Genomic DNA, 26,154 nt, shown 5'->3' with positions numbered 1-26,154 from the left:
TTCCTTGCCATTTCATAATTAAGCTGCATTACTGCAAGGATGAACTAGCAGACAAGAAATAAACCATTAATGTCAAGTTGAAACATGAATATTCTGAAGCTGTTTTCATCATCAGTGCTGATGAAAATCCTGAAATTTCCAAATGCAATCTCTTTATGACACGCATGAGGGCACACACTCACAGAGTATGCCGGTATAACGAAATCCAACTGTTTGAGATATCAGACAATTGCTCCACACCCAGGTATGACACCCAAACTCAAACCCTGTACGTGTGATGGTGGAGAAAAATGGGCCAGCTTTCATGCCCACTTACCATTAAGCCAAGGTATTGCATACTCTGTTCTCAGAGGGCTCTGATGAGAGTGCCGTGAAATAATAGGCTCACTTCCCAAAAAATTGTAGGAAGTCCCAGAATAAAGCTCCTCATCTTCAACACAAAACCAGATATATTAGAACTTATGGACTGGATACCAAGAAGGGTACATAAATACTTAGTGAATCTATAAGTTTTAACTTCCCACAAGAAAAAGTAAACACAGATTTCCTCTGAATTGCCCTGGACATGTCTTTTATGTTTACATTTCTGTCAATCATTCTCAAGCTAACACTTCCACACTTGGGTTTATTATTACTATTGTTCCTCTAACATGAGAGCTGACAAAAGTAACATCAATTTTGTGCCATTTTAACATTTAACATGAAAATCTACAGTTTATCTTAAAACATGCAAATTTACTTAAATGCACCAGAAGTCTGGAATTATTTTCTTCTCTTTCTATGCCACCATTACTCAAACTCGATTTGCACAGATTTAGGCACAATGCAGGGACCGTTTTTTTTTTTTTTCTCATTTCCTGTTTCATATGATGTTAAGCTTCTCTTTTATGATCTTGAGACACGCAGGTAGAAGTCACAAATTTTGGCTTCCCCAAATTAAGACTGGGTGGTGTGTTTCCATGCAGTAAGTACACTTGCAATAAGTATCTTGCTTCCCTATTCTCGCTTCCCCCACTGTCTTCGGGACAGCTAACAATACTGCTTTTTATATTTACTGAAATTACAGTAATTGATAGTACAAGGGCAGTCTGAGCACATTTACACTATCCAGACTACATATGTTTAACATTTAGAAATACAGTTTGAAAATTGGTATTTTAGAAATTACTTCCAAAAGAAACTAGTTTGAAGTTCTCCATTTAAGAAGCATGCTTAGGTTGACTATGTAACTATTTTAACAACTATATGGATACACAATACAGACAAAATATGGATGCAAACCAACATTTTGATTATGACAGACTGGAGGGTGACAGTGGAAAAAACAGAACATTTTTAAACATAAGAACGAGGAATGCAAAGTCTGAACTTACCAACCATAACGGATGTGTAGCTTTGAGCAGGATCAAATGGACATCTGCCCTTACCATCTTCATTTTTACCCCCAAGTTCAAATGAAATTAAATTCTGTTGAAAGCCACAAAACCACTATTAGCACTTTTTCCTTCCAGCCACTCAACCTGTGCAAAGTTGGCTAAAAACTAAACACTAAATAATGGGCTACATCATCAACTTCCAGGATCAAAGGCATTTTGTATAAAATTATAGAAGGCGTATGTGTTTTCAGAAAATCTTGAGTCCCAAAGACAGAGAAAAAAAGGGATCCTATAATTTGTGAGGGTGGAAGCAGAAAAGAGCAAAAGATGAAAAGTTAAATCCAGACAGACCTCAAGAAAGAACACCCAAAAAAGCAAGAAAGGCAGGGATGTTAACTGATACATAGAAAGAACTGTCAATTATTCAACTGTCTTAGAAATCAAGAAGGCCTTCTGAGGTGGATTAAGCAATTTTTGAGATGATGGCAAATTTGTGAGATAGGGCATAATCCAACTAGCAACAGAGTACTTTGGCTGCTACTTTATAAATCCCTTACCAACCAAGAGAATGAGGGTCAGAAAGATGAAATGTTGTCACAGTACTGGAGAAGTAATCAGTTATACTATGTAATGAAAGCACTGGAAGCTAAAGGCATAGAGAATTACAAGATTTCTCAATTTTCAGTTTGCTAAGAGCTGCAGTAAGGAAAATTATACAAGAGTCGGTGGCAAGAAAAAGGAGTTTTAATTCTGTGCCAAGACTTCACTCTGAAGGGTTCAGCACTACACATCTTTGGCACAGCCAGGAGCAGAGACAAGCACAGACAGGAATCTGAGAAATTTCAGGAGATTCAGTAATGAGTGCAAGTTTCAAACAATGTAATTTCAGTTTTAGTCACTGGTTTCATGCTAACACACAATACATGGAGAAGTATAAAAGCCAAGAAAAAGTAAATCTGCAGTTAGTGATCTGTGCAAATCTGCAAATGTGCTCTGAAAAAGGAGCAGTATACTCTGCCATTATGATGGGACAGTGCCACAAATGCTCATAAACCTTAAAGCCAGGAGGGAAGATGCAACTGTTTTGGGAAAGGAGAGTAACTCATTGTTTACCTGAGCTGCCCTTAAGTTACAGCTGTTTTTGCATCAAAGCATGTGAACATATCTTACCAGGTAATCACAGGTTGGCTGAAATGCATTAGTTCCGCACACATAGAGGAAAGTATCATTCAGCTGTTGCAAGACGCGCACGTAGTTACGACATTCTGTCTGTAACAGAGGATGAGGAAAGGACTAGTCTGATCAACCATAGCTTCTACATTCCAACATAAACAAACAACATTGTCCACTGCCACTACTTATGCCACATCACACTGGCAAGCCCGGGAAACGCGTGTGACACTGGGACACCATCTCCCTGCAGCCTCCAGGAGCTCCAATCAATCCTGCAGCAGCTGGTTTCCTACGGCCAGTACTGCACAGCTGCCTCAGTGTCCTAGCAGGACAGCATGCTCAGCAAGGCCCATCCCAAGCGGTTTTATGGAAGGACAAACCCCAAACACACCTCCAGTCCATGGGAACAACTAGTTAAACATGAAGTGAGTTTTAGACCTTATCATCCCTCGTACATCTGTACGAAACAGTGACAGCCCAGGTTGTTAAGTGCAAAACCTCTAATACCCTCAAAATAGCTACAAAGCTTTACCGCTTATAGCCATCATTTTTGGTTTTTTTCCAGTCCTTGATACTGTCCAAGGAAGCTCCATAACATTTTTAAGCTCTGAAACAGAACAAGGAGTTTGACCAAAATCCTTAATAAAGGATACAGTGAAAACTCAAAATAATAATCAAGTAAAACAACTCTAAACAACCACTTAGAGAGGGAGAAAACCAGTATCAGTAAGACTCCTTAATTCTTGCTGGTACACTGCCAGATCCCTCCACTGAACTGCTGTTCTGTGAACTTCTTAGGCGAGTTTAAGCACTTGCACTACTATTCCTTCTTACAAGACAAATTAGATATTTCTGAGACTGTATGGGAGGAAAAAAGCAAGGGGGAAGAGTGTAAAACCAGTTTTCTGCCAGGCAAGGCCCTGGAACAGCTGCATGAATGCTTTCTGCTGGCATTATAAAAGTTGTTATAAAAAAGTTATAAAAGTATCACCACATTGCTGATGGGTGGGGGACAGAACTGCCCATTTACATGTAAGAAATAGAAGTAGCAGTTAATACATTAACCCTTTTGAAACTACTGCGCTGTGCAGAACATCATAGCTACAACGTATATGTGACTAGTAGAAGGTTAGAAGTAAAGTGAGGAAAAAGTGTGGCTGGCAGTAACTATGAGTTTACTCATAATACTTTAATAATGCTTTACAATAAGTTAAGCAATGAGTTGCTAAACTGGGAGTAAGAGATAATATAAGAAAAATTCAGAGGTCAATCAATGTACATATTAATGGGGTCTAATATACCCCACCAGTAATTTTTGAGAGGACTTGCAGAGACTCACACACAAGTCTGCTAAACACATGCTAATGCACAAGGGAAACTTATATCACATATTCATCATGGCTGTATATCAGTATTATTAGCAGCAATCCCAACTGACCAAAAATAATATTCTCTGATCCTGTCCTGCAGAGGTAGACATGGACAACACACACCTTAAATATCTGTCACACCTCACGTTCAAATAATGCACTGATGATCATCAGTGGTCAGTCAAGGGAAAGAAGCAGCTAGTCAAATGGAGACAGCCCACTCCCATCCTGATTAACCACACAAATGCAGGGTAACTATCAGCCCTGGATGCAGCATTTGGGGTTTTTAACTGTGCAAACTAAAGAGGCTGCACATTCAAGGATCCAAGTGCAGAGTAGATCTGCTTTCTGTGTGCACAGGACTTCTACTTTCAAACCTGTGTTAAAGGCCTGATCAGTCTTGCCTAGCAAACCCCTGCTTTACTGCATCATTAAATGAAGTGGTGTTACACAAATGGAAAGGTACAGCCACATACAGTCAACTACCTCAAGTAAACATTCTCCCCAGAGGGACAAGAGGAGCAGGCCAGCCTGTGCCCTGGCAGCCATGAGGAGTGGTGGCTCCCAAAAGCACCAGGGGACCCTGCCCAAGCTTACAGGAGGTCTGGCTGCCTGGGTGCTGTCTGAGCTCTCCGAGTCACACAAGGGGCACACTCATCGAGCAACACAATACACATATACAGAGTTCGAGAAAAAAATACACTGGCCTAATAAAAAACCCCCATGCCCCAAAGCAAAGCACACAAAATTAATCATTCACTCTGTTAAAATCAAATGCTGTGAATGAATCATTACAATAACAAAACACAACAGTTGCTATCAATTACTTCAGTGAAAGCAATATTGGTTTATCATCCTAATGGAAAACCATTAACATTAAGCACACGTCAAGACTGTGTTCAGATTTTCAAACATTCAAATAATATTCAACAACAAAAATAATGAGCTAAGAAAAAAAAAAGACTGAGCACGCTGCAGCTTCTAATGCTCAAGTTAATGAAAAAGAAATTAGGTGATGGTTTTGGAATTTTAATTTCAAACAGTTGGAGACTTTCTTCTTTTAATGTCACTCCTCTTTAAGTAAAATGCAGAAGATCTTTCTCGAAATTCAATAAAAGTACATACCTGTTCTGATTTGCCCTTGACTGCACATTTAGTCCTTTTATCTTCTGTGACCTTCCAGTGTAACTAAGTGAAAAAACGTGCAGCAAAAAAGCACATTGAAATATGAAACACTATAATTCAATGCAAGGTCTAAAAATCTTGCAGTAACACACACAAGAAAAGGCAATCCTATCTAGAGCAAATGCAAGACATTTTGCAACTACCATTCAAAGGTTCGAAAACATTTTTTTCTCAGGGAGAAAAATCTGACATTTTCAAATCCACGTGCCTTAAGCAGAACTAAACTACCATCTTCTGCGTTCATAATGATGATTCCCCACAAATGACTAATGAACTTTTCATTACCACAAGCATTAGGGAAATGCAACTGTGACTGGCTTAAGTATTTTTTCAATCTGAAGTACTTCTCAATTTCATTAGCACTTGAATAAAAAACAATTGGGGGAAAGGAATCAAAGAAAATTTACTGGACTAATTTACACTATACTGAGTAGAACTTTACAACTATGTTTCATATGCTGGTAGAAATGCCCATTACCACCACCCATGAACATGTTCTTCACATTAGAAATCATATAAGCATCTTCTAAAGCACCCTGGGTGGTAGTTCACACTGCACATCTACACGTCAGCTGGTGTGGCTGATGGGATGAAAAGCAGGAGCCTGGGAAGAACCTGGAAGCAGTATAACATTAGCAGACTTCTGTCTGGGCTAATCTACTCTGAGAAACCAGCACAAACATATTTAAAGTACTTCTCTGAGCAAGCTGATCAGACCTGTCTGCAGCACCACTTGTGTCTGCTGTGCAGACACACCTAGACACAAAATAGAAGATGAGACTGACAGGACAGTGCCTTCATTTGCAGCACATCTGCAGCCTGCTGCAAGCAAGCCCCAGCTTTGCCTCTGTTTCAGATTACTTATTGACTCAGACTAACAGAAAATGGCCCACTCCTGATATTAGGAAAACGTGGAAGAACTACAACTACAGATGATACCCACACAGTCCCTCTCATCCAGCATCCTGCCCCCAAGAACAAAACACCCAAGGAGATCTCTAATTACTTGTTTATATACCCAGCTTCTCCTTTCTCATTCTCTTTTACTCTGTAAAATCTTCCAGAAATAGTACTGGAGTAGACCATACAGAGTAATTTCTCTTTTAGGTACCTTTTCAGGTATTTTTTACTAAAATGAAATGCTGCTGGTATCAGGAAATTAAGTCAAATTTGGAGTAAAATTTTTACATGGAGGATGATGTACCAAAAGGCATACCTCGTGCTGCTTCTCAGCAATATTCACGGCATTTAAGGCAAAGATCACTTCCCTGGCTCCTACATAGAGAATGTTCTTGTCTTCACTTAACAGCAAGGTTGAATAGTTTGACACTTTTGATTCATTAAAATGTATTAGCTGGACCTCTGTTGAAAAAAAAAAATAGCACCTCATGAAGATACACAATCACTTAGGGTCAAGCTCATAAGTAATTTTTTTTGAAGTTGACTAACAGCTGCTGGAAAACTTGAAAACAACAAAGGTTAGTTCAGAGAACCTGTGTAAAAGACAAGGGACCCTTTAGAAGCTCGATTCAGCAGAAACAGAAGCTTCCACCAACACTGAAATCACTTGTCCCGACTTTCTCATTGAATTTCAAATGCTTGAGTACTTCCTCTTGTGGTGATCCCTGTAACTCACTTATTCCTTCAATCTTTTTTTTGTACTTGCTTTTTCTAAACTTCTATTTTCCACATCCATGGTCAGACTGTTCCTCACCTTTTCCTTTCCATATACCAATCTACTGTGGAAAATCAGGCCAGTCAGCACATCCCTTGCAACTACCCTGAACAAATCTTACAGAATATCCTGAAGACAACTTTTCAGCATATTGACATAAGACAAAAAAGCAAGTAACAAACAATTTACAGCTGACTGTGAAGTGAAGACCAGAGATGATATACACAACATACACACAAAATAACAGCATGAGGGAAAAAATCAGGAAGAATATAAATAAGATAATAAGAAGAGGGAGATACAAGAGAGCAGGCAGTGGAATGAGGAAGTGTGTAGAATGGACCGGATTAGCTTGAAGAAAAATGACAAAAACTATAACAAGAGTATTTTTTCTGAATGTATAATGTAAAAATGACTGAAAGCTTTTGTACATGAAGACACAAGATTAATTAAACATGGCTTTTTACGATACAGATGAAAACAATATACTATTACTTCCAATTCTCTCATTAGTAATTACACATTTTCAACTATAACACTCCAGAAACACTAATTTTAAACTAGATTCTCGAGCATGTAATTTTGCAATCTTTTACTTGGCAGGAAAATTTTCCCAAAATGGATGAACTGGTTCATACAACTCCACTGAACTAAACTCCCTCTCCTATTCAAAGTAGGTTTCCAGCATTTAAATGCAACAATCTTTAGCAGACAGAGAGAGAAACAGCAGGAATAATAAACTCCATTTATTTTGACTAATTTGGATGTGAGTGGGCAGTACCTTACCATACCATTAAATTGCAACTTGCCAAATTTCCACTACAAGATAGAAGCATCAAGGAGTCTAAGCAGGAACTACAAGCCTTGTCTAGGCTGCCCTTCCTGAAAGCCTGTATCAGCAGCTCACTAATTGCTATACCAATAATCAGGAAAAACACTTCTACACTCATCTCATAATCTGCTTATTCCTACTACATTCTTAATCTCCATTTATCTTTTCCTTCAGAATATCTGCTCAGAATTTAACATCCTTATTTAAGATTGCTTCATTATGCAGCCAGTGTATTTGTTTGGGTTTGTTCAGTTACTGCACATTTGGGTAAGGACTCCACTGCTGCTTACTAATGTTAAAGGACCCAAAGACAAAATCTCTTAAAACATCCATGCCACATGGGTAATGGGGGGGTAGCAACAGAAAAAAGGAAAAAAAGTGCTTATATTCACAAAAAAACTACTCTATAGACACGGCTCTAAAGTTCTCTTCAGAGCCAGGCTAAGTTATTAAACCAAAAGCCAGAGGATCCTCTGATTTCTGTTACTTCTTTTTGCACTTTTATTTGCAGACTCCTGATTATTGTATTGGGAGATTAGGAATATGTGCTGCAATTTCAAATTGCAGATTCAAATGCAAGAAAAGCAGTGTTCTGTGAAAGACTTTCATCTCTAGACACCATAAAATGCTGTTGGAAGAAGGCCAAATCCTTATTTTTCATTTGCCTGTTGATTTATTTAATGCTCAGGATGGCTCAGCGTCAAAATAGATTATTAGCTGGAGAGGTGCATTTTGCTAGCGTATTCAGACTCCAGGTAAAAGTAATTTGATTAAAATAAAATACACCTACTGGGGTTTTCTCTTGAAACAAGTTTCAGTTGCAATATCCTTCAGCTGAGAAAGCCAAATTTGGAATTTCTCCTCTGCTTTCAAAGCTGCTTGAAGAAACCAAAATCACTTAACCAATGCCCGAATGATTTTTGCATATTCTGGTCCTAAGCATTTCATAAGCTGAGCCAAGTAGCAATACCTGACCAAATTCACAGCAAATTGGCTGAAAGAACCTAAAGCCTCAGTGAGTTTCAAAACCCACAGAAACCCTGAGGATGAGGTAATGTCCCATATTACAAAACTTAAATTTCTGTTCTTACCTTTGTGTTCCCAAGTGATCCTCGGTACTGGGCCAAATGCTATTGCCACTTCTAGCAACAAGCCCCAAACTGCATAAAAAGCAGACAGGGCCATCTTCAGTGTCCTTGCTCTTCAGGGTTCAATGGGTAACTGCAGCAGGTAGCGTTTCTTTGGCAGATGAAATAGAGACCCCAGAGAGTATTAGAGACCAGGCATTTCAGCCTTTGAGGGCAATGCAACAAGGGAGGCTGGAACAACTGTACAAGTACGTGCTTTTCAGCAGATCACTTCAAGAGAACGCACATTTTCCAGGATGCTGCATACAGAGACTGCCCACACGCTCCACAGGCTGCAGAGCTGCTGAGAAGTGTGACTGAGTGCATTCTTCTGTTTGCCGGAGAAATAAATGAGGCTGTGGAGAGAGGAGGGAAGTAAGAAGTAGAAGAGAAAGCAAACCAAATACTGCCAAAAATAGCACTGATCTTGCAGTACTTCTATAGCTGTCTGCATATCTTTTGGATATACAATACATTAACTGGTAGAAGTCACATTCTTAAAAACAAGACACACATTACGTGGCAAATGGGAAATAACTGAAAGCAATCCTTTAAATCTAGAATTCCAAGTGTAAACATTTTGAATTGTCAATTATGCTTAATGCACATAACTTGACTCTAGTCTATTCTTTCAACAGCGTGGCAAAGAAAACCCCACCTCTCTAACAAGCAACAAAGATCACAAGATCACTATAACTAAGATCACAGACCAAAGAACACGAGAAATACAGCATTAATAGTAAGTATGGTTACACAAATCTGCTGTAGCTCCCATACTTGGGATCTCACAGAAGTGTCTTTTTTTAGTGAAGTTTCCTATAATGCTACTAACTCACCCAAAGTGTGGAGTGTGCAGGGGATAGAAATACAGCTACAGAAACCAAGAGCTAATGGACTGCATAAAAAAATTAAGGGAGTAAACACTTCAATAGTGAAACTGCTAGATAGACAGTCTCATGAAAGTCATTGTGTCTCTGAGTCAACTATTACTCTCAGACCCAGAAAGACCTGTCCTAATAAACAAAACTGTTCACTGCTTTCTACACCATCTTCCAGAAGTCTCCACTCCTCCCACCTTCCTACAACCACTCCTAGGTGAAGACTCCAGAAGCAGTGAGTACATTCATCAATTACCCGATCGTAAATACCCATCACATTTGGGGTGGTGATGAAAAAAACACATCACCCTTTGCAGCAGGGCACAAGATGCCAGATAATCACTGTGCCACCACTGCCTGAGACACTGTAACTCTAGTAAGAGACACGCAACAGTACAAGATAGCGTCATACCTAGAGGTCATCCATTAGGAGGGCAAGTGAAGCTGTATTGATTTTGCACGGTCTGGTTTTGGTAGCAAGTGGGCTACAGGGGTGGCTTGAGGAAGAAGATGCTAGAAGCTTCCATCACATCCAGCAGAGCCAACCACTGGCAGCTCCAAAGACAAATGTGCTGTTGGCCAAGGCTGGCCCGATTACAAATGGTGCTAAAGCCTCTGTGATAATGAATTTAGGAAGAAATCAAACCACGGGTGGTGCCACAGTTTTAGCTGTGAGCAGAAAGAGCAGGGTGAGAACAGCCCTGCAGACAGAGGTCAGTGCAGAAGGAGAGGCAGGAGGTGCTCCAGGCACCAGAGCTGAGACTCCCCTGCAGCCCCTGGTGCAGATCGTAGCGAGGCAGCCGTGCCCCTGCAGCCCGTGGAGGTTCGTGGGGATGCAGAGATCCACCTGCAGCATGTGGAGGAGCCCCGTGCCAGCAGGTGGATGCTGTAGGAAGCTGTGACCCTGTGAGAGAACTGTGGAGAGAGCAGCTCTGCTCCCATGCTGGAGCCATCTCTCCTTGAAGGACTGCACCCCATGGAAGAGTGACCCAGGCTGCAGCAGCTTTGGGAGGACTGCTGCCCGAGGGGTGGACTCACACTGCAGCAGGTCACACGGAGCTGGTGCTCCTGAGAGGGACTGACATCAGAGAAGTTCATGGAGAGCTGTCTGCCAGGGGAGAGACCCCACAGTGCAGCTGGGGAATGACTCCTCTCCCAGCCTTGGATAAACCAAGGCTGAGGAATTGACCATAATCCCCATTCCCTGTCAATCTGCACCACTGGGACAGGAGGTAGAGCTTGGGAAGGATAGAGGGGTGGGGTTGAAGTTGTTTTGAGGGCTTTTTTTATCCTGCTCTGACTGCATTAGTAATGTTTACAATTCAGATCTCTAATTAGAGCCTGTTTTGCCCATGGTGGTATTTGATGAGTGATCTCTCCCAGTCTTTATCTCTACCCATGAACCCTTTGTTAAATTTTCTCTCCCCTGTCCAGCTGCACATGAGAGTGTGTGAGCAGTTTTTGTGGGTTCCTGGCATGCAGTCAGAGTCAATCCATGACAGAAGGTTATAAAATCATTAGAAACATTAAAAGGAAGAGGCCAGAAAAACTCAGAGGTAAAAAGACTAAGGTGAAGCTGCAGCAAGATCACCTCTAACCACAAGCAAGATGCCTCTGGGAGGACCTGGGTTTAAGCAGGAAAAGGCAAGGAATCTCTAGTAAGTGTAGCCAGTGGATCTTAAGTAAGGCGGCCGAGTAGAAGACAGGCAACTACATTCTAAGTGTTTACACCTGCTTTACTAAATGTTCACAGGCAAGATTAAAAGATTTAGACATCTCATTTATTTCTATAAATCTTTTATCTAATAAGAAACAAATCCACACGACTGTAACTTGCTTAAGCTGAACCTGTAACTTTATTTGTTTTTCTATTTTTTTTTTGTCTTAGTAAGTAGTTTGGATCAAATTCAACTCTTTGCAGAAGATCATAAAAATAATTTTGGTTTATAAGGCATCATATTTTCAGTTAAGCTTATTAAGCTTTTTTGTCTTTCATCCTTCCTATTTATCATCATATACAAGCAATTCCAGGTTTTGCTCTCCAATACATTAAAGGTGCCCACTCATCCAAGTTACAAGGCATGACATATTCTGAGGCAAGCAAACAGCTTTACAGGTCAGTGTTCAAAAAGGTAACAACAGTTAATTATTAAAGTTCCAAGCAAATTAGCTATTTTATTTTAAGATAAATGTAAGGAGGAAAACAGCAGTATGAAGAAACATCTTTGACTCATCGTTTATACACACAGCTAATCCTTTTCTTAATGCTACGTCTTATTACTTAAAAGACTGCATATAAAAATCAATTCCCTGTTAATTCTTGATTTTATTTTTTTAAAATTTCTTTTTTTTTATTTCATTTTAAAGAGACAGCCAGGACAACTTCAAGCTATCAGTTATGTACAATACCATATAGCAGAGATGACTCCAGAAGAGACTTCTGAAGTCCTGTGCATTTTTTGAACTTTCAAATAGGATTAGCAAATATAAGCCCTAGTAAAGGAAAATTCTGAGTTTTCCTACATTCACATTACATTCCTAGTCTAGCTCACCTATCTTGGCAAATGCAAAATGACAGTGAAACTTGAAACAAATTACATTACCTTTTGAAGGAAACAAAGAGTCTAGCTGGATCCTTTAGTGCCTGTTTTGCTTTGTAGACTGAGAACTGCCCTGGCTATACAAAATGGAAACCTGTGATTTCACTCCTATTGTACAGCGTTGCAAGAAAGGTCCTTTTTTCACACTGATAGGTTTGACTTGCGTGACATTACTTGATAATCTAAGGCAAAATTTTGGATGTTACAAAAAGGAATTAAACAGTCTACAGTGAACATTACATACCCAATTGTGCAAGATCCACTTTGTTCTCATTTTTATAACTTTAAATAGAGATGAAAATGCACTCAGAACCTTGTCCTCTAATTTAGCCTTCAATTTAATTACTCTCCCCTGCCCCTCCCTTCTCTGTGCTGAAAATTATCTGGAGTAAATCCTTCACTGACATCCACTGCGAGGTCATTCATAAGATAATATGAACCTCTTTTTATATAACACAAGGGGTAAAGAAGAAAGAAAGAAAAGAAAAAAAAAAAATTAAAAGGCCCAGACAATGGCCTGATTTCCAGATTAACTTCAATTTCATCAGTGTTCACTAGCTTTGATTAGATCTGAGTGCTTTGAATTTCTGGAAAGTTAGGTCTCCTAATACTTTGAGCATTACTCCCAAAAAATAAGCCGCAGCTTGCTTGGAAACAAGCAAAGTACACTAAAGAAGTAAATTTGAAAGAAACCTGAAATATTTGGTTACGTGATTAAATTCTGATTAAAGTGACCACTGGTCATCTTTTCTGTAAAACTGTTAAAAATTTTCTGAGGTAAGTAATCAGTTCATCAATGATTTAGGAACTCTGATGATAATTTTGCATCACTGTATAATGACAAAATGGAATAAACTTGAGTTTTCTGTAATGCCTATTATTTATGGTGACTAAAACCAGGGCAACTGGAGAAGCAATCAATGCAACTCCTGTCAATTTGGCAGAGCACAGCTGGAAGCTCAAAGCTGTGAACATTCCCCTTCACATGTATAATTGTAACGCATGGACAGAGAAACGGGTAGAAACAATTGTCTGCTCTCTTGAAGGACAGAAATTCAAAGTTATTAGAAAAGAGGCTGCATAACTGCTAGTAAGGAATACAAGTTCTGAAACCAGGGAATTGCAATGGCATATACTGACTGCTACCAAGATCAGAAACCATCTGTCTCTCGTGTCACCTGTGTCACTGGGCAGCAAAGAAGCAGTGTTTTCGTCCACCTTCTGGAAAAATGCAAAATCCTAGTCATGCCATGTGAGAAGCTGGAAAACCAGCCATGGGAAGGGGACTGTCACCTTTCTCATCCTCCAGGACACGAAGGCAAAGTATGCACAAAGAAGTACTTGTGAACACCAAGTTTCATCTTTCAGATACGTCAATTCCACAACCCTTGCCAGTACCCAGGTTTTTTCTAAGTAATGCAACCCAGAGGAGAGTGTCATCTTCCCCAGTCAGCATGGTACGGCTGGATCCAAGTGTGTGCATCTCATATGAGCAAATGCCGCCTAAGTTAGCCAAGTTCTGGAATTTTAAAGCTAGGAAATGGCCAATTTTGCAACATGTGCTTTTGAAATATCTTTTCTTCTGAGAAACACTTAGTTGAATTGTGCAGCCTAGTTTGGCTCAGTACTACATAAACTGCTAAGTGGATCTAGTTTTATTTTGTATATGAAGGTCAAAACCAGGAGAATTTACTAACACACCAGAAACGGTCAGCATCATAGCTGGGACTCTTGTCATTCCCAAGAAATTATCACTACCATCACAGAGGATCCAGCATCTCCCTGAAGAAAGCCAAAGAAGCACTGGCCATGCTGGCCTAATTCCATCACTCTTTTCATGATTCCCCAGCCGTACTAAGTGCCCCCATAATTTTCTTCCCTTTTTGTATTGCACTTTACTCTCCTCCACAGGGTGTATCTTTCCTTGCAATCCCTCATCTAGTCTGTACTTATCCTCCCACCCACAATGTCACCCACTTTTCTTGCCCAACAAAAGCAATGCATAGCTCCATGACCACGGGGTGATGCCAGCCCCGCCACTGAGGCTGCCAGACAAAAGAACACTTTTCTTTAGGCTTAAAGGCCCTTTAAAATACATACTTCCCTATCTCTCTGTCAAATCACTGTCTCATCACTCGCTGTCCAGGGACAGAAAAACGAGGACGTCACAGTAAGGAACAACTAACTGCAAGACACCCTTCCTTCCCACTGCCAGGAGCAAAACCACCATGGCAGGTTCAGCAGGCAGTCTACCGTGCTATTTTTAGATAATGATAATAATAATTTAAAAAAACAACTAACCCACACAGCAAAAAACCCAAACACATTTGCAAAACTTGCAAGGAGTAACTTGTAAGTCACTGTGATAAGGGATATGAAGCTCAATATGTGGAGACAGGCAAATTTATGAGTGAATTGCTTCCACCAGCAGAAAAGGGTGAGTTAAAGGATTCAACTGTCAGAGGGCATAAATTCCAAGTTCTCCCTAAATAACTTCCTTTTGAAGCTTTAGCAGAACACAAGCCTGCTTTAATATTTATTGATGCCTATTTTAAAACAGATTCTAAGGTTCCATGCATGGAAAAAAAAACAAAACAGAGAAGTAGAACTGTGAGAGATTTTGCTTAAACCTCTTATTTTTCAACTTTGTTTCCAAAACTGAAAGGCAAAGTTAGCAACGTTTGTATTTTAAGTAATTAAAATTACACAGTGAGAAATGTACAAATTACCTTCAACAGCTTGAGTTTTGATTACAAAGTTTGTGAGTTTCAGAACATTAAAGACAGACTGGTTATACCTTTACTTTAGTTCTCAGCCTTTTAAAAACCTCGGGCACAGTACCATTTTTATACAGTCTCATGAAAAACATCATTATTTACTATGTTTTTATTATAAAATACATATGGATTAATTTTCTCCTGAGATAAGGTACAGCCTCAAACTAGCAGACCAACAGCCCTTTATGATTAATATACATGTAGAGCATGGGACTATTTGCATTTCAAACTATAACCAAAATACTTTGTAGTTGCTAGATGATTACAAATTAGATGAAGATTCTTAAGATAATTTGGTGTGGTCTTTATCTCTACCACAAAACCTGCTAGAGGATGTGCACTAGTGCTAAAAGAGGATATACAAGCCGAGAAAACAAATTCCCAGTTTTAGGCCAGAAATCAGTATTTTCTGTTTCTGCCTGATAAATAAGCCATCAAGCAGTCCTCAGAAAACTAATTTTTGTGCTTAAATAAGAGAATTTATCCTCAGACAGGTACTGCTAAAGACCCTTTATTTTTTTAAGCTTGTATTCCTGTTTCTTTTACTACTACATTCTTTTTCTGTGGGCAAAGATGAAGTGTTATGCAAAACAAAAGATACGTACAAGACAGATAAAAATCCTTATTTTTAAGATTATTGTGGGTAGATCACAATAGTCCCTAACCTAAACTTCAACTTCAAAGAGCAATAGGAAAGAGCTAACTTGGATGCTGAGCTATCAGAATACAGAATTCAAGAGCTACCCTGATCAAAGACCCTTTTCTGCCTGACTGGGCACTCCCAGATATTAAACCTGGGTTGTGACAGTGACAGAGCTGCAGTCAAAACCAAGCAAGAATGGAAGTCCCTGAAATTTGTCTTCTCTTACCTGTTAAAACATATTGTCACAATCAAAAATAGCACTCAGTTTCTTTCTCATTTCCTCTTGGGCTCATAGGACTGAATGAGTCATTTGAACATGCCTCTTGGCAATTAATGGCACATGTGAAAGTACCTATGTGTCTAAATTAACAGGTATGTGTGCTTTAGGAAAAAAATTAAAAACCTTAGGTGTCCAGCAACACTTCCAGAGTCAAACATCTCCAAATGCAAGCCCAGTACCCTTTCATGCACATAAACCAAGTAACAGGGAAGGTGACACTCTGAACAGGACCTTTTAGAGACAACTGAAGAACAGGTAAATACAGAGTATGTTCCTGAATAAAGAAAGTCCTTTCCTGGTAAGTTTCCTGAGTGTTTAGTCTTGAAGCAAAAGAATGCAATAAATCAAATCGTAGTTCAATCCTGACTGACATTTTTCAATACGCACCAAGTCCCTAGTATTCCTACGGTATATTTATTTGTTTTGCTAACAAGGACACCTGTAACAGAGTCACCACAAATCCAACAAAGCCCCCCCTTGCTGTGGGGATGTACCTCAGGTTTCAATGTACGTACCTGCCACCCTTCGGAGCCTCCTGCACACGCCAGAGCTGGGAAGCCGTCAGAAACGCGTCCTTTCTGAAAAGGGATAAGAAACAAGCTTTGGCACCAGTACCACATAATCCTGAAGGGCAAGTTCTGATATGGGAATTATAATAAATCCTCCCCCAAAAGTCTGACTTTTATTTTCCAGATTACCAGGGAAGAACATTCCTGACAAAATACAGAACTGCTACATTTGCATCCAATGAGCCAAGATCCTGACATTGCACTTAACACAAAAAATATTAAGCAGACCTGATAAAAAGCAGACACATCAGCCCTTCTAAAACTCAGTTTGTTTCTCCTATCCCAAACTGGCTGATACCTACCCAGTTCAAAATTATTCCGCACTTGCATTGCAGCAGGAATTACCGATACTGGTAAGAGTCTGGGACCCCTCACACGCTGGTATGGGATGTACTAGAGAGAGGTTAGACACCAGCCAGCCCCACAAACAGCTACCTTTACTAAATTCATATCAAGCAGTTCCAACACTTTCTTGCATTATTAAAGAACTGCACTATGCACAAGCTTAGGAAAGAGGAGCTGGACACAGTGAAACCCTGCATGCTTGTATTTGATTTGCTGTAATCACAGGGGAAGAGCGGGTCACTCTGAAACAACCACAGCTGGGCACAACAAAGCATTTATCCCAAGACTGCTGCACCTAACACGCTTCCAATATGCAGACTCAAAACACTTTTGCAATAGATCGTATTTAGCACAGGTACTTCCTAATGCTCGTCAAAGCACTTTTAGAAGGGTCTGAGCCATGTGAAAAGATAGTGTTTCTTAAATGCAAGTCACTGAGCGTCTGAAGTAGATTTCACATCAGTCAGTGGGAAAGGGGTTCCCACAGATGCAAGTGGTAAGATGGTGCACCTAACATTGCACTTCTCAAGGCTTCCTTCTTGTTCCAGAAGATTATAATGAGTCAGAAGATGGAGGCCTCATAAGAAACAAGCTAGAGAAAATTAGAAGACGCAGCTCATTACTGCAGGTCTCTAAGGGAGAGTCTTTACAGAGTCTTTTCCAGAGATCTTCAACAGTGCATGTTTTGTGGCTACCAGTATTGTAAAAGGCATCAAACAGCTAAATCAAACTCACTTTTGCTAACAAAACAGTATTTTCAGTATCTTTTGGGTATTTTGGGCTGTATAAAGAGGGCAAGGTAGTCTGATTCTCCCCACAATCATTTTTCAACAAGATACCCCATGAAAATCCATTACCCATCTATTTTATTACTAGACAGCTGCTTTTCACAAAACAGTAGCCGAATGCAACTGAATTTTGATGTAAAAAACCCCATCCACCTTTAATTCTGTTGAAAACAAACCAGAGCAGGCAAACCGCAAATCACCTGATCAATTATGAATTTCTCCACAAGGCATCTGAACACCAGATCATCTCTATGGCTGTAGCTACTCAGTATTTAAATGAATGGGTAAAATTTACAAAATATTCCAGACCAAATGATAATAATCTAATTTAGCTGCAGGTACCTTAAGAAAATTTTCTTTTGCCTCTCTTGAGAAAAGAGCTTCCAGCAGCCTATAGTTTGTACAAGCACTTTCACTGTAACAAAGCACTTGCATCTAAATTAATATCTACAGTAGGTATGAAACTCCTCTGAAAAGCCTAGCAGCGAATCAGCTGACCTTTATACTTTCCTGGCTTACTTTAAACAGCCTGACATGGAGGTTTTCAAGTCTCTGCAAATAGCTGTGTTTCTGAACTATGATCTCAGGTCACTGGGAACTGAAAGACAGATGGCAGATGGCTGGAGGTCAGGCCACCCCTCCGCCAGCCTCTGGATCTCTATGGAGATGGTAAGAGGCAGATGAGCTGCTAGGACTTCCAAGCTCTGCTCCCAAGAGCAGTCCATCTCTCCTCAGTGTGGTCCTTGGGAAGGGGCCACTAACCATCATTGTTTCTGGCAGAGAAGCCCAGGGGCTGGGTGAGAGGGTGGCTGGGCTAAGGTGCAGTGTGGTTTGCAAGGAGGGGCTCATTCTTCTCCTGTGGTCATACCGCCACTGGCTGCCTGTCAAGACACCACCTGTAGTCATGCTACACACATGAGTAACTGCTCCCAGCTTGCCAGAAGCAGTGACATAATTAAGCCTTTTAATCCAGCTAGGATTTGAGTATGAAATTAAACATCCATGTAAGCACTGCAGGTTGGCAGACATCCTTCAGGTGCTCTTGTTTGACCCAAACCTCACAGGTGATCCTTTACAGCAGGCACTGCAGGAGCTCCTTAACAAACCTTACACCCTGTCAGGTTTTATGAGTACTTAAGTTTAAACTTATGGGGAAAAAAAACCTCTAATTGTTTCTTCTGGCAACAATTACTTAAGCTTGGGGAGAAAAATTACACCATGAACAGCTCATTATTTTGACAACTGTGACTAAGTCTTCAAAGATTAAAGAAAACACCTACTGGATTATAAATGAAAGACAGCCTGGAATACATTATGTAGAATAAAAGGATAGTCACCTTAACAAAATTTTTCATAAAAGATCCACAGTCCTTCACATATGTGTCTTTGTATACACTTTATTTATTTGAAGACCTTCTAATCTGTCAAATTCCAAACCACATTAATGTATTATAAGGTACTTCTGGCTGTCACATCCTACTTGCTTTTAAAAAACAAAAAACAAAACAAACAAAAAAAAAATCCAAAGAACAACTAACATACTACTTTTCCTTCTGCACATCAATTTCCATCCAGATGAGAAGCATTTCTTTCATTTTCTATTCAAGCACACACCTGCTGTAATCAGGTCCTAGTGATTCTAAATGAAGAGAAGAAGAAAGGAAATTCGAGAGAACTAGATTATAAACAAATTTACTTGGAAGTCTTTTTGGGAGCCCATGGAGCCAAATTATAAGTTCGGGAACATTTCTAGTGTTACAGCACTATACAGCAGCCTTAGTGAAATACCATTTCCAGGTAAATACCTTGAAGATCACAACTAGAGCTGTATTTGCTACCTCTGTCTCAAGTCAGCCGCAACCTATACATACTGTCTTAGAAAAACTATTTTAAAACATGGAAGCCGCAATAAAGCCAACATATAGCTATGAGTAAGACTGCACAGACAGTTGGCCACAGACAGGGTCTGTCACTAAGAACTTTCCTGTAAATGCTATGTGTGTTTTTAGAGTTTTCAATTACATGAAAAGGTAGGCCAGACTACAAACTTCAAGAACAGTGCATATTACCATCACTATATTTAAATAATTGATCTGAGACACTAAAATAACTGCTGCTGACACTGCCTCCACCCACTCTGGATGGGGCTGGTGATTATACCTGCTAACCACCTATGCAAGATACAGCGGGTGAAAAATTAAGTAACAAATGGGATAAAATACTTGAGAGCAAAGCTCTTATGTTTTTTGCTCTTTCCTGCCTTCAAAGTTTATTTTTCATAAAAACATCTTTATTTCACAGACCCACCCACTGGCCTATCAACACCCCTCTACTTTTTCTAAACATTACAGGAAAAATAAGAACATGAGCTTCAAACTGAAGTAGAAGCCAGTGCTAAACCTTGTTCTGAAATAATGAAGTAAAAAAAGCTCTGTTAGGTCTTGAAAAAAACATCTCTATCTAGCCCAAACTCTGCTGGGATCTTCCATTTTAATTCCTGTCACCTCAGCACTCCTCAGATCTCACAAGCATCTTCAAAAAAGCCAAGAAAAATGTAGAGACTAAACTGGTGGCAGAGAGCTACAAATGCCTCCTGTATCCCAATGGCAAAATAAAAATATCAAGGCTGGGCCCAGCTACTGCCATGATGAGAGCTTCTCTGTTTTTAAGGATATTGAGAAAATCTGTAGCTGAGCAACTTAGCGTCCATAAAACTCAGCAGGAGCTTTCATGATAGTATCTGTGCATCCCAGCCCTTTTTCAGGAAAGGGTTTGAGTGGGTTTCACAATTTCAGCCTTCTTCCAGTTACAATACTCAACAGTATTACAATGTACAAATTACTGTACAGTCACAATACCGTACAAATATCAACACAAGAGTATTTTAATTTAAAAAAATGGTAGTGATTCTAAATCAAATTCCAATAAAGCAAGAGAACACCAACACAACTTTGTGAAACCAACAGCCACATGTGAGAAGAAACAAGGATGCACAAATTCAAAGAGAAAGTAACAAGTAACCAGTACTTTTGCTTCAGATTAATCTTTTTAAGCCACCACTTCAAGGATACGTAGAAATCTTTATGTATTCACACAGCCTTTGCTTAGGGAAGAAAATGCAAAAGCAACACTAGAATATTCTGGTCAATGAACAAACGTAAGTCTTGGGAGAGCAGAGATCACTGCAACCCACCTCCACATTCAGTAATTTTTCTACTTCAACAAGATCAATATTAAGGAGACAATTACTGCTCCTCTTGTTATAAAATCCCATGTAATCCATGTCTCCTTTTCCTTCCATAAGAAAAGGAGCAATCCCGGAAATTATTTGCTGGTTAAAAAACCTGCACATGAAGAAACAGCAGATAAGCCTCCAAATCTTACTCTTGGTATTCAATGAAAAGTAACAGAAAATGAAAGTCTAGCTTCTGAATTAATGTTCTTTTTCATTAATGTTCTTTATCAGATGTTCTTTAAGGTCCCTAAAAGAAAATCAAGGGCTAAAAAGCCCTCAAAAACCCACAAAAACACATCTTACCCGAAAGACCATCAGCTGCCAATTATGGGGAAACTCCTCCTAATATTAATAAGTTACCTATTTCCGTATTCATTCTGACAACACGCCAACCCAGGAAAGCTAAAACTAAGACCAACATGCTGTATTATACCACCTGCTTTCTTAATAGCTTAAATCAAATATTTTGTCACTTTCAGAGAACTTTAGTTGCTTTTCAACTATTTAATACTACAGTATTTCCTGGTTTTACTTTTCTGGATTCTTTACATAAACTGAATTAGCAGTGTTTACAGGTGACAGTCTGAACATGTTTAAGAGTTATCTGAACACAGATTACAAAACACCTACATTTCACAATGTTTCATATTTACTGTTTTTCAATGCTGCCCTGATATTTTTCTCTCTTGCCTTGGGAAAGAAGGGAAAAAGGGGAAAATGGCCCTTTCTCAAACAAAACAACAACAATGAAACAAAAAACAACAACAAAAAAAACACCAAACAAACAACAGCTACAAAAAAAAACAGGCAAGGAAAGGACATGAAGACTCTTGCACATTCTTTAGAAATTACAGTTTAGATTATTTAAATTTAGAAAACAGTGCAGAAAAACCCAGTTATTCAGTATCAGATTCTAGTTTTTAAGGCTTTCAAGCCAGTTTTTAACAAAATATGCTAGCTACTGGCAGGTTCTATACCCTGAAGTTTCATGACTCTCAGAGGAGGCAAATACAACAACTACCTTTTCCACACAGCAGCAGTTTTCAGTACCAAAGCATCTTTGGGCCAAGCTTGCCCACTGAGAACACTGTCAACGCCATGCACTGCTGAGGGACACTAACAATGAGAAAACACCATACAAAAACAGCTTTAAACTAGCTTTAAATAAAAACATGTTCAAAACACTGCCTTCCTTTTTTTTTTTTTTATTTACCATTAAGTGGAAGAGAAGGAAGAAGGGGAGAAATTTTCACCTCAACACATAAAATTACAAACCAGTATTTCTTCAACTGCTCAGCAAAACATTTTTTGCCCTAAAGAGAAGCCTTGGAAGAGGTTACCTGTCCATCATAAGAATATGTTCTTATAAGAATATTCTGTGCTGGAAGAAACAGGCAACTTCAGTTCAAGGAGGCAGAGCTAGCTCCCTAGTTGTGTAAGACAGCACACAGCCTCCCTGAGGGAGCTGCACAAGGTTGCTGAAGTAGGGAATTTGAACCAAGTTATTCAAAACAGTGAAGAAGTAACAAAAACAAAACTTTACTGTCTTTGGCTATATAAAAATCAGAAATTGAACCTTGCAGCAGTATTTACTATTAAAAAAATTCCAATTAAAATTCACAGGTGGAATGCAGCCATTTTTTGTTAAACCAAAACAAAACTGTTCATGTCCAAAAAAAACCCCTAAAACGCTATAAAAAGGGATTTCCTCAAGCATCACAAGTTATGCAAGGGCATTTCTGACTTATGAACAGGTAAAATTTGTTCTAGTTCTGAGTATATTTATCTTGCTATAATGCATTACAACTCTGAAACATTACACATGCCACTTTGAAACTATCTTCCCATCTTTCCCATCAGGAGAGTGTCATTAGAACTGGTTAGGACAACACTTGATAGCGTGACAAAAACATGCCCATTCAATACAGCAAGAAGACCAGAATGGATCACAAGAAATTCATACATTTTTGAATCTACCCACACCACATTCCCAGTTGCATTTGGGATGAAGAACTACAGAAACAAAATGCCAAACGGGTCTGTGATAATAATTTTGAGTTCTTAGTTTTGGATGCAGTGAGGGGATGGAAGCATCACCACTCCCAGTGCTTTACCTGTCCCTCCACAGAGCTGCTTCTACTGCCAAAAACACACATCCAGCACTGCATTTGTCATGAATCATGCTGCCTGAACAGTAAAACCTGTACAATTTTCTCTCCATCTGGCATTACATGCGTTGAAGGTGGTGCAGTAAAAACATCCTTCAAAATGCTTTTTCCTCAATTAATTGTATTTCTATGGCAGTTAGCTGAAGAGTCACTATCAAATGCTCTCCATTCTCTTTCCACAGCTCCAAGCTGAAGCCAGTGCCTCTGTGCATGTGCTGCTTGTTTTATTAGATGCTTTTTCAGCAGCAAGTTTCACTGTTCAGGTTTCCATATGACAGAGACCGGGATGTTAAGACTAACACAAAATATCAATTCCTTTTTTCCTGTCACTTATTTATGAGACAAAGTCATATAGGGAATCTTTTCAAAGCAAACAAAGTCTTGGCTTCTAAACTTATTTCTACTGAAAACCTGATACAGAAGAAAGAATTAACAACAACATACTATAAAACTGGTAATTTCCCTCAGGTCTCCTTACCCTTGCATTAATGAAAAAAACAGAAACATTTTTACTTTCCATACCCATTCTTTCTTAGTGACTTTCAGACAACAAATGTGAAGCTCTACTTTCAGATACCACATCAACAGCATAAAGAAGCAATGCAGTTTTTCAAGTTCCATTGCACTGACACAAGTAGAGTCTGACATTCTCAGCTCTCCAATCTGGTCTACCACAAGGTAACAATTTTTTTCCTCTTTCTCCAGCAGTATCCCACTTGCAGGATGAGGTAACTCACACTTGTTTAAACAGCTATTTAGGCTCTCTAGGTCCTAGACACCAGCTGATGAATTACATGAATGTCTGAGTTTTAAGACACTTATGTCTGAGTTTTAAGACACTCATCATAAATTTAGCAATGTGCCAGGATGAATGGCTTAAAACAATCATCCTCTGGGTCCCCAAAATGGGGCTGGGGAAAACAAGCAAGAAAAGTGCTCTTCTTCCTCACAGATTCAAGGCGTCCAGCCTGCTCACTTAAACCATCCTGCCTCTGGCCACTTGTGTCCTCTGGTCTCCATCTGCAACTCCCCACCCAGACCTACACCACTGGGAGGTCAACTGACCAACTTCCACAGGCTAAAAATCCACTTTGGGGAGGTGCTGGATCAAGGGAGTTTAAATCTACACATAGTGTCCCTTTCAGCAGCCATGCTAGCTGGTGGCAGATGGAATGTAAGCACAATACTAAGGGAGACATTAAGTCTGGGCCTTCCTGGGGCAGAGGAAAAGAAAATGGGAGTGGCAAGTGTTTGACTCACTCCAAGTCCTCCTTGCTTTATTTCAGGACCAAAATTTAAAAAAAAAAAAAAAAAAAAAAAAAAAGTGAGGAAGAGATGATGGACATCTTGGTCCATAAAAGAAAACCCTGAAAGTCTGAGGGCTGTGTAAGACCAGGCCTGTGACAAACACCGTAGCTCTCCCCTCTAATGCTGTACAGCACCCACCAGGTACAAAGCTTTCTGCAGGACTGCCTGCTGGAAAAGATGTTGAGAAGACAAAAGTCCACCCAAGGGTAACACCACTTCCCCTAGAGTACATACTGCTCTTCTGCTGCAAACGTCATTATGAACACAACTTTATTCTGCCAGTGGTAAGCACCCGCAATTCCTTCTCATCAGCTTAAGCCCTGGCCACAAGCATGCTGCTGTTACATTTGCTTGCATATTTACCAAACTCCACTCTCGCTAAGGACTGGCAAAGATCACATATCATGGCACTGTCGTTCCGATTGGGAACGGCTAGAAAGAACGACACAAACTCTCAAGGGAGTCTCAACAGGAGAATTCCTCTAGTTTATTGCTTCAGCCTGTCTTATAGACAGATACGTGGAAAGTACAGAAAGGAAACTCCTATTGGTTAGCAAAGTGCTACATCACCATCATTGGTCAGGGCCACTCTGCCCCCCTGACTCCCTCCTGCAAGGAGAAACAAGGAACAGACAAACAGCACCTGGCAGTTGTTTTCTGTCTCTGAGGATTGTTTTGAAATCCTCCTTTGAATTCTCAGGCTAGCTTCTCAGGCAGGACTGAGAGGCCATGGGCCTGCAGTTTCTGCAGCTCCCTGCAGCCTGTTCCAAAGCTAGCATCCACATGGCACAACTGCATGTCCCAGCCTATCTCACTCAAAACAGGACATATGAGGTCTAGGATCAAAATTCAGAATTCACCACACACAGCAAAAGTAATTTTAAATAGCTGAGATCTCGTCAAGAGATGATCTCTTGCAAAATCCAATGCTTGTTTTCTTGTCAGCACCACAGAAATACAGTAAAATAGCCTTGAAATTTAAGAAATCAGCATTTCACTCTAACAGATATAGCTAATACAGGCAGCTTCAGTAGCAAGCATTTTAAAAGGTTTGGGATTTAGCTGTATTTGAGATTCTGCTAGGTCAGAAATGAATTATCATTTTTACTGTGTTAAAACCCCTGCATCATTTTTTATGCTGAAAAGTAACAGAACCATTCTTCTGAAATAAGTTGCTAGTGCTTTTCACACACAGCACAGACATGGATTTTACAAATCATCCTTAGATTATTTCACCATTGCTCACTACTAACCTTTGCTGTTTTTTCAGCTATAAGATATACAAAGAAATTATAGATACCAGCAAATACAAAAATATTTGCTCAGAACAGAACTTGTTAAACATAAGCAAAATTCAGTCAGCAACAACTCAACAATGACTGACTCTGGAGTTTGAAAAAAAAAAAACCCCAAACCAAAACAACTAAATCCTCTGACTTTGGGATGTCTTTCACAAATGCAGTGGTTAATCACGTGCTGTTACATCTATTCTGTGGGGTTATAGAGCATCAATCATAACTGCTCCTGCCTCAATACAACCCTTGTGTTGATATTAATAATGCAAAGGTCATTTTGACCTTTACCTAGTAACTGGGTTATCAGTTTGTGCCCGTATTACTGCTTTCTGTACATCTTAAAACACAGGTGCAGATCTTTCAGTGCAAGTGCTTCAGGTTTCACATCAAATTATGGGTGAGCATGTCAGGAACAGGATTAATAGAAGCTTTGCTTGCAAAACATTCTCATGAGCATTACTGGGATTTTAACTCCTGCAAAGCCTAAAATGAGCTTTTTCTTATGCCAAATGAAATGCTGCAGAGAGAGT

At 39.6% G+C, this 26,154-nt stretch overlaps 1 protein-coding gene across 9 annotated transcripts in view; it reads right to left on the bottom strand.

Moving 5' to 3' along the window:
* The window catches only part of SEMA4D (semaphorin 4D), an 83,562-nt gene that overhangs the window by 12,277 nt on the left and 45,131 nt on the right, over positions 1-26,154 (bottom strand). For 6 of the 9 annotated variants that reach the window (XM_086869125.1, XM_086869124.1, XM_086869123.1 and 3 more), the window contains exons 2-9: positions 16,432-16,494; positions 8,986-9,094; positions 8,703-8,850; positions 6,321-6,466; positions 5,045-5,107; positions 2,547-2,645; positions 1,374-1,467; positions 317-430 (exon numbers count right to left, since the gene is read on the bottom strand). In XM_086869125.1, coding sequence (XP_086725251.1) covers positions 317-430; positions 1,374-1,467; positions 2,547-2,645; positions 5,045-5,107; positions 6,321-6,466; positions 8,703-8,796 — 610 coding nt within the window. In that variant the 5' untranslated portion in view covers positions 8,797-8,850; positions 8,986-9,094; positions 16,432-16,494. Of the gene's footprint in view, positions 1-316; positions 431-1,373; positions 1,468-2,546; positions 2,646-5,044; positions 5,108-6,320; positions 6,467-8,702; positions 9,095-16,431; positions 16,495-26,154 lie in introns of all 9 variants that reach the window. The other 3 variants (XM_086869120.1, XM_086869121.1, XM_086869122.1) reach the window with 1 other exon arrangement.

The sequence above is a fragment of the Cyanistes caeruleus genome, chromosome Z (genome assembly GCF_971803275.1).
Source record: "Cyanistes caeruleus chromosome Z, bCyaCae1.hap1.1, whole genome shotgun sequence".
In the NCBI taxonomy this organism is placed as follows: domain Eukaryota; kingdom Metazoa; phylum Chordata; class Aves; order Passeriformes; family Paridae; genus Cyanistes; species Cyanistes caeruleus.
Note: the sequence above shows the minus strand (reverse complement) of the source record. Positions and strands in the feature narration are given on the sequence as shown.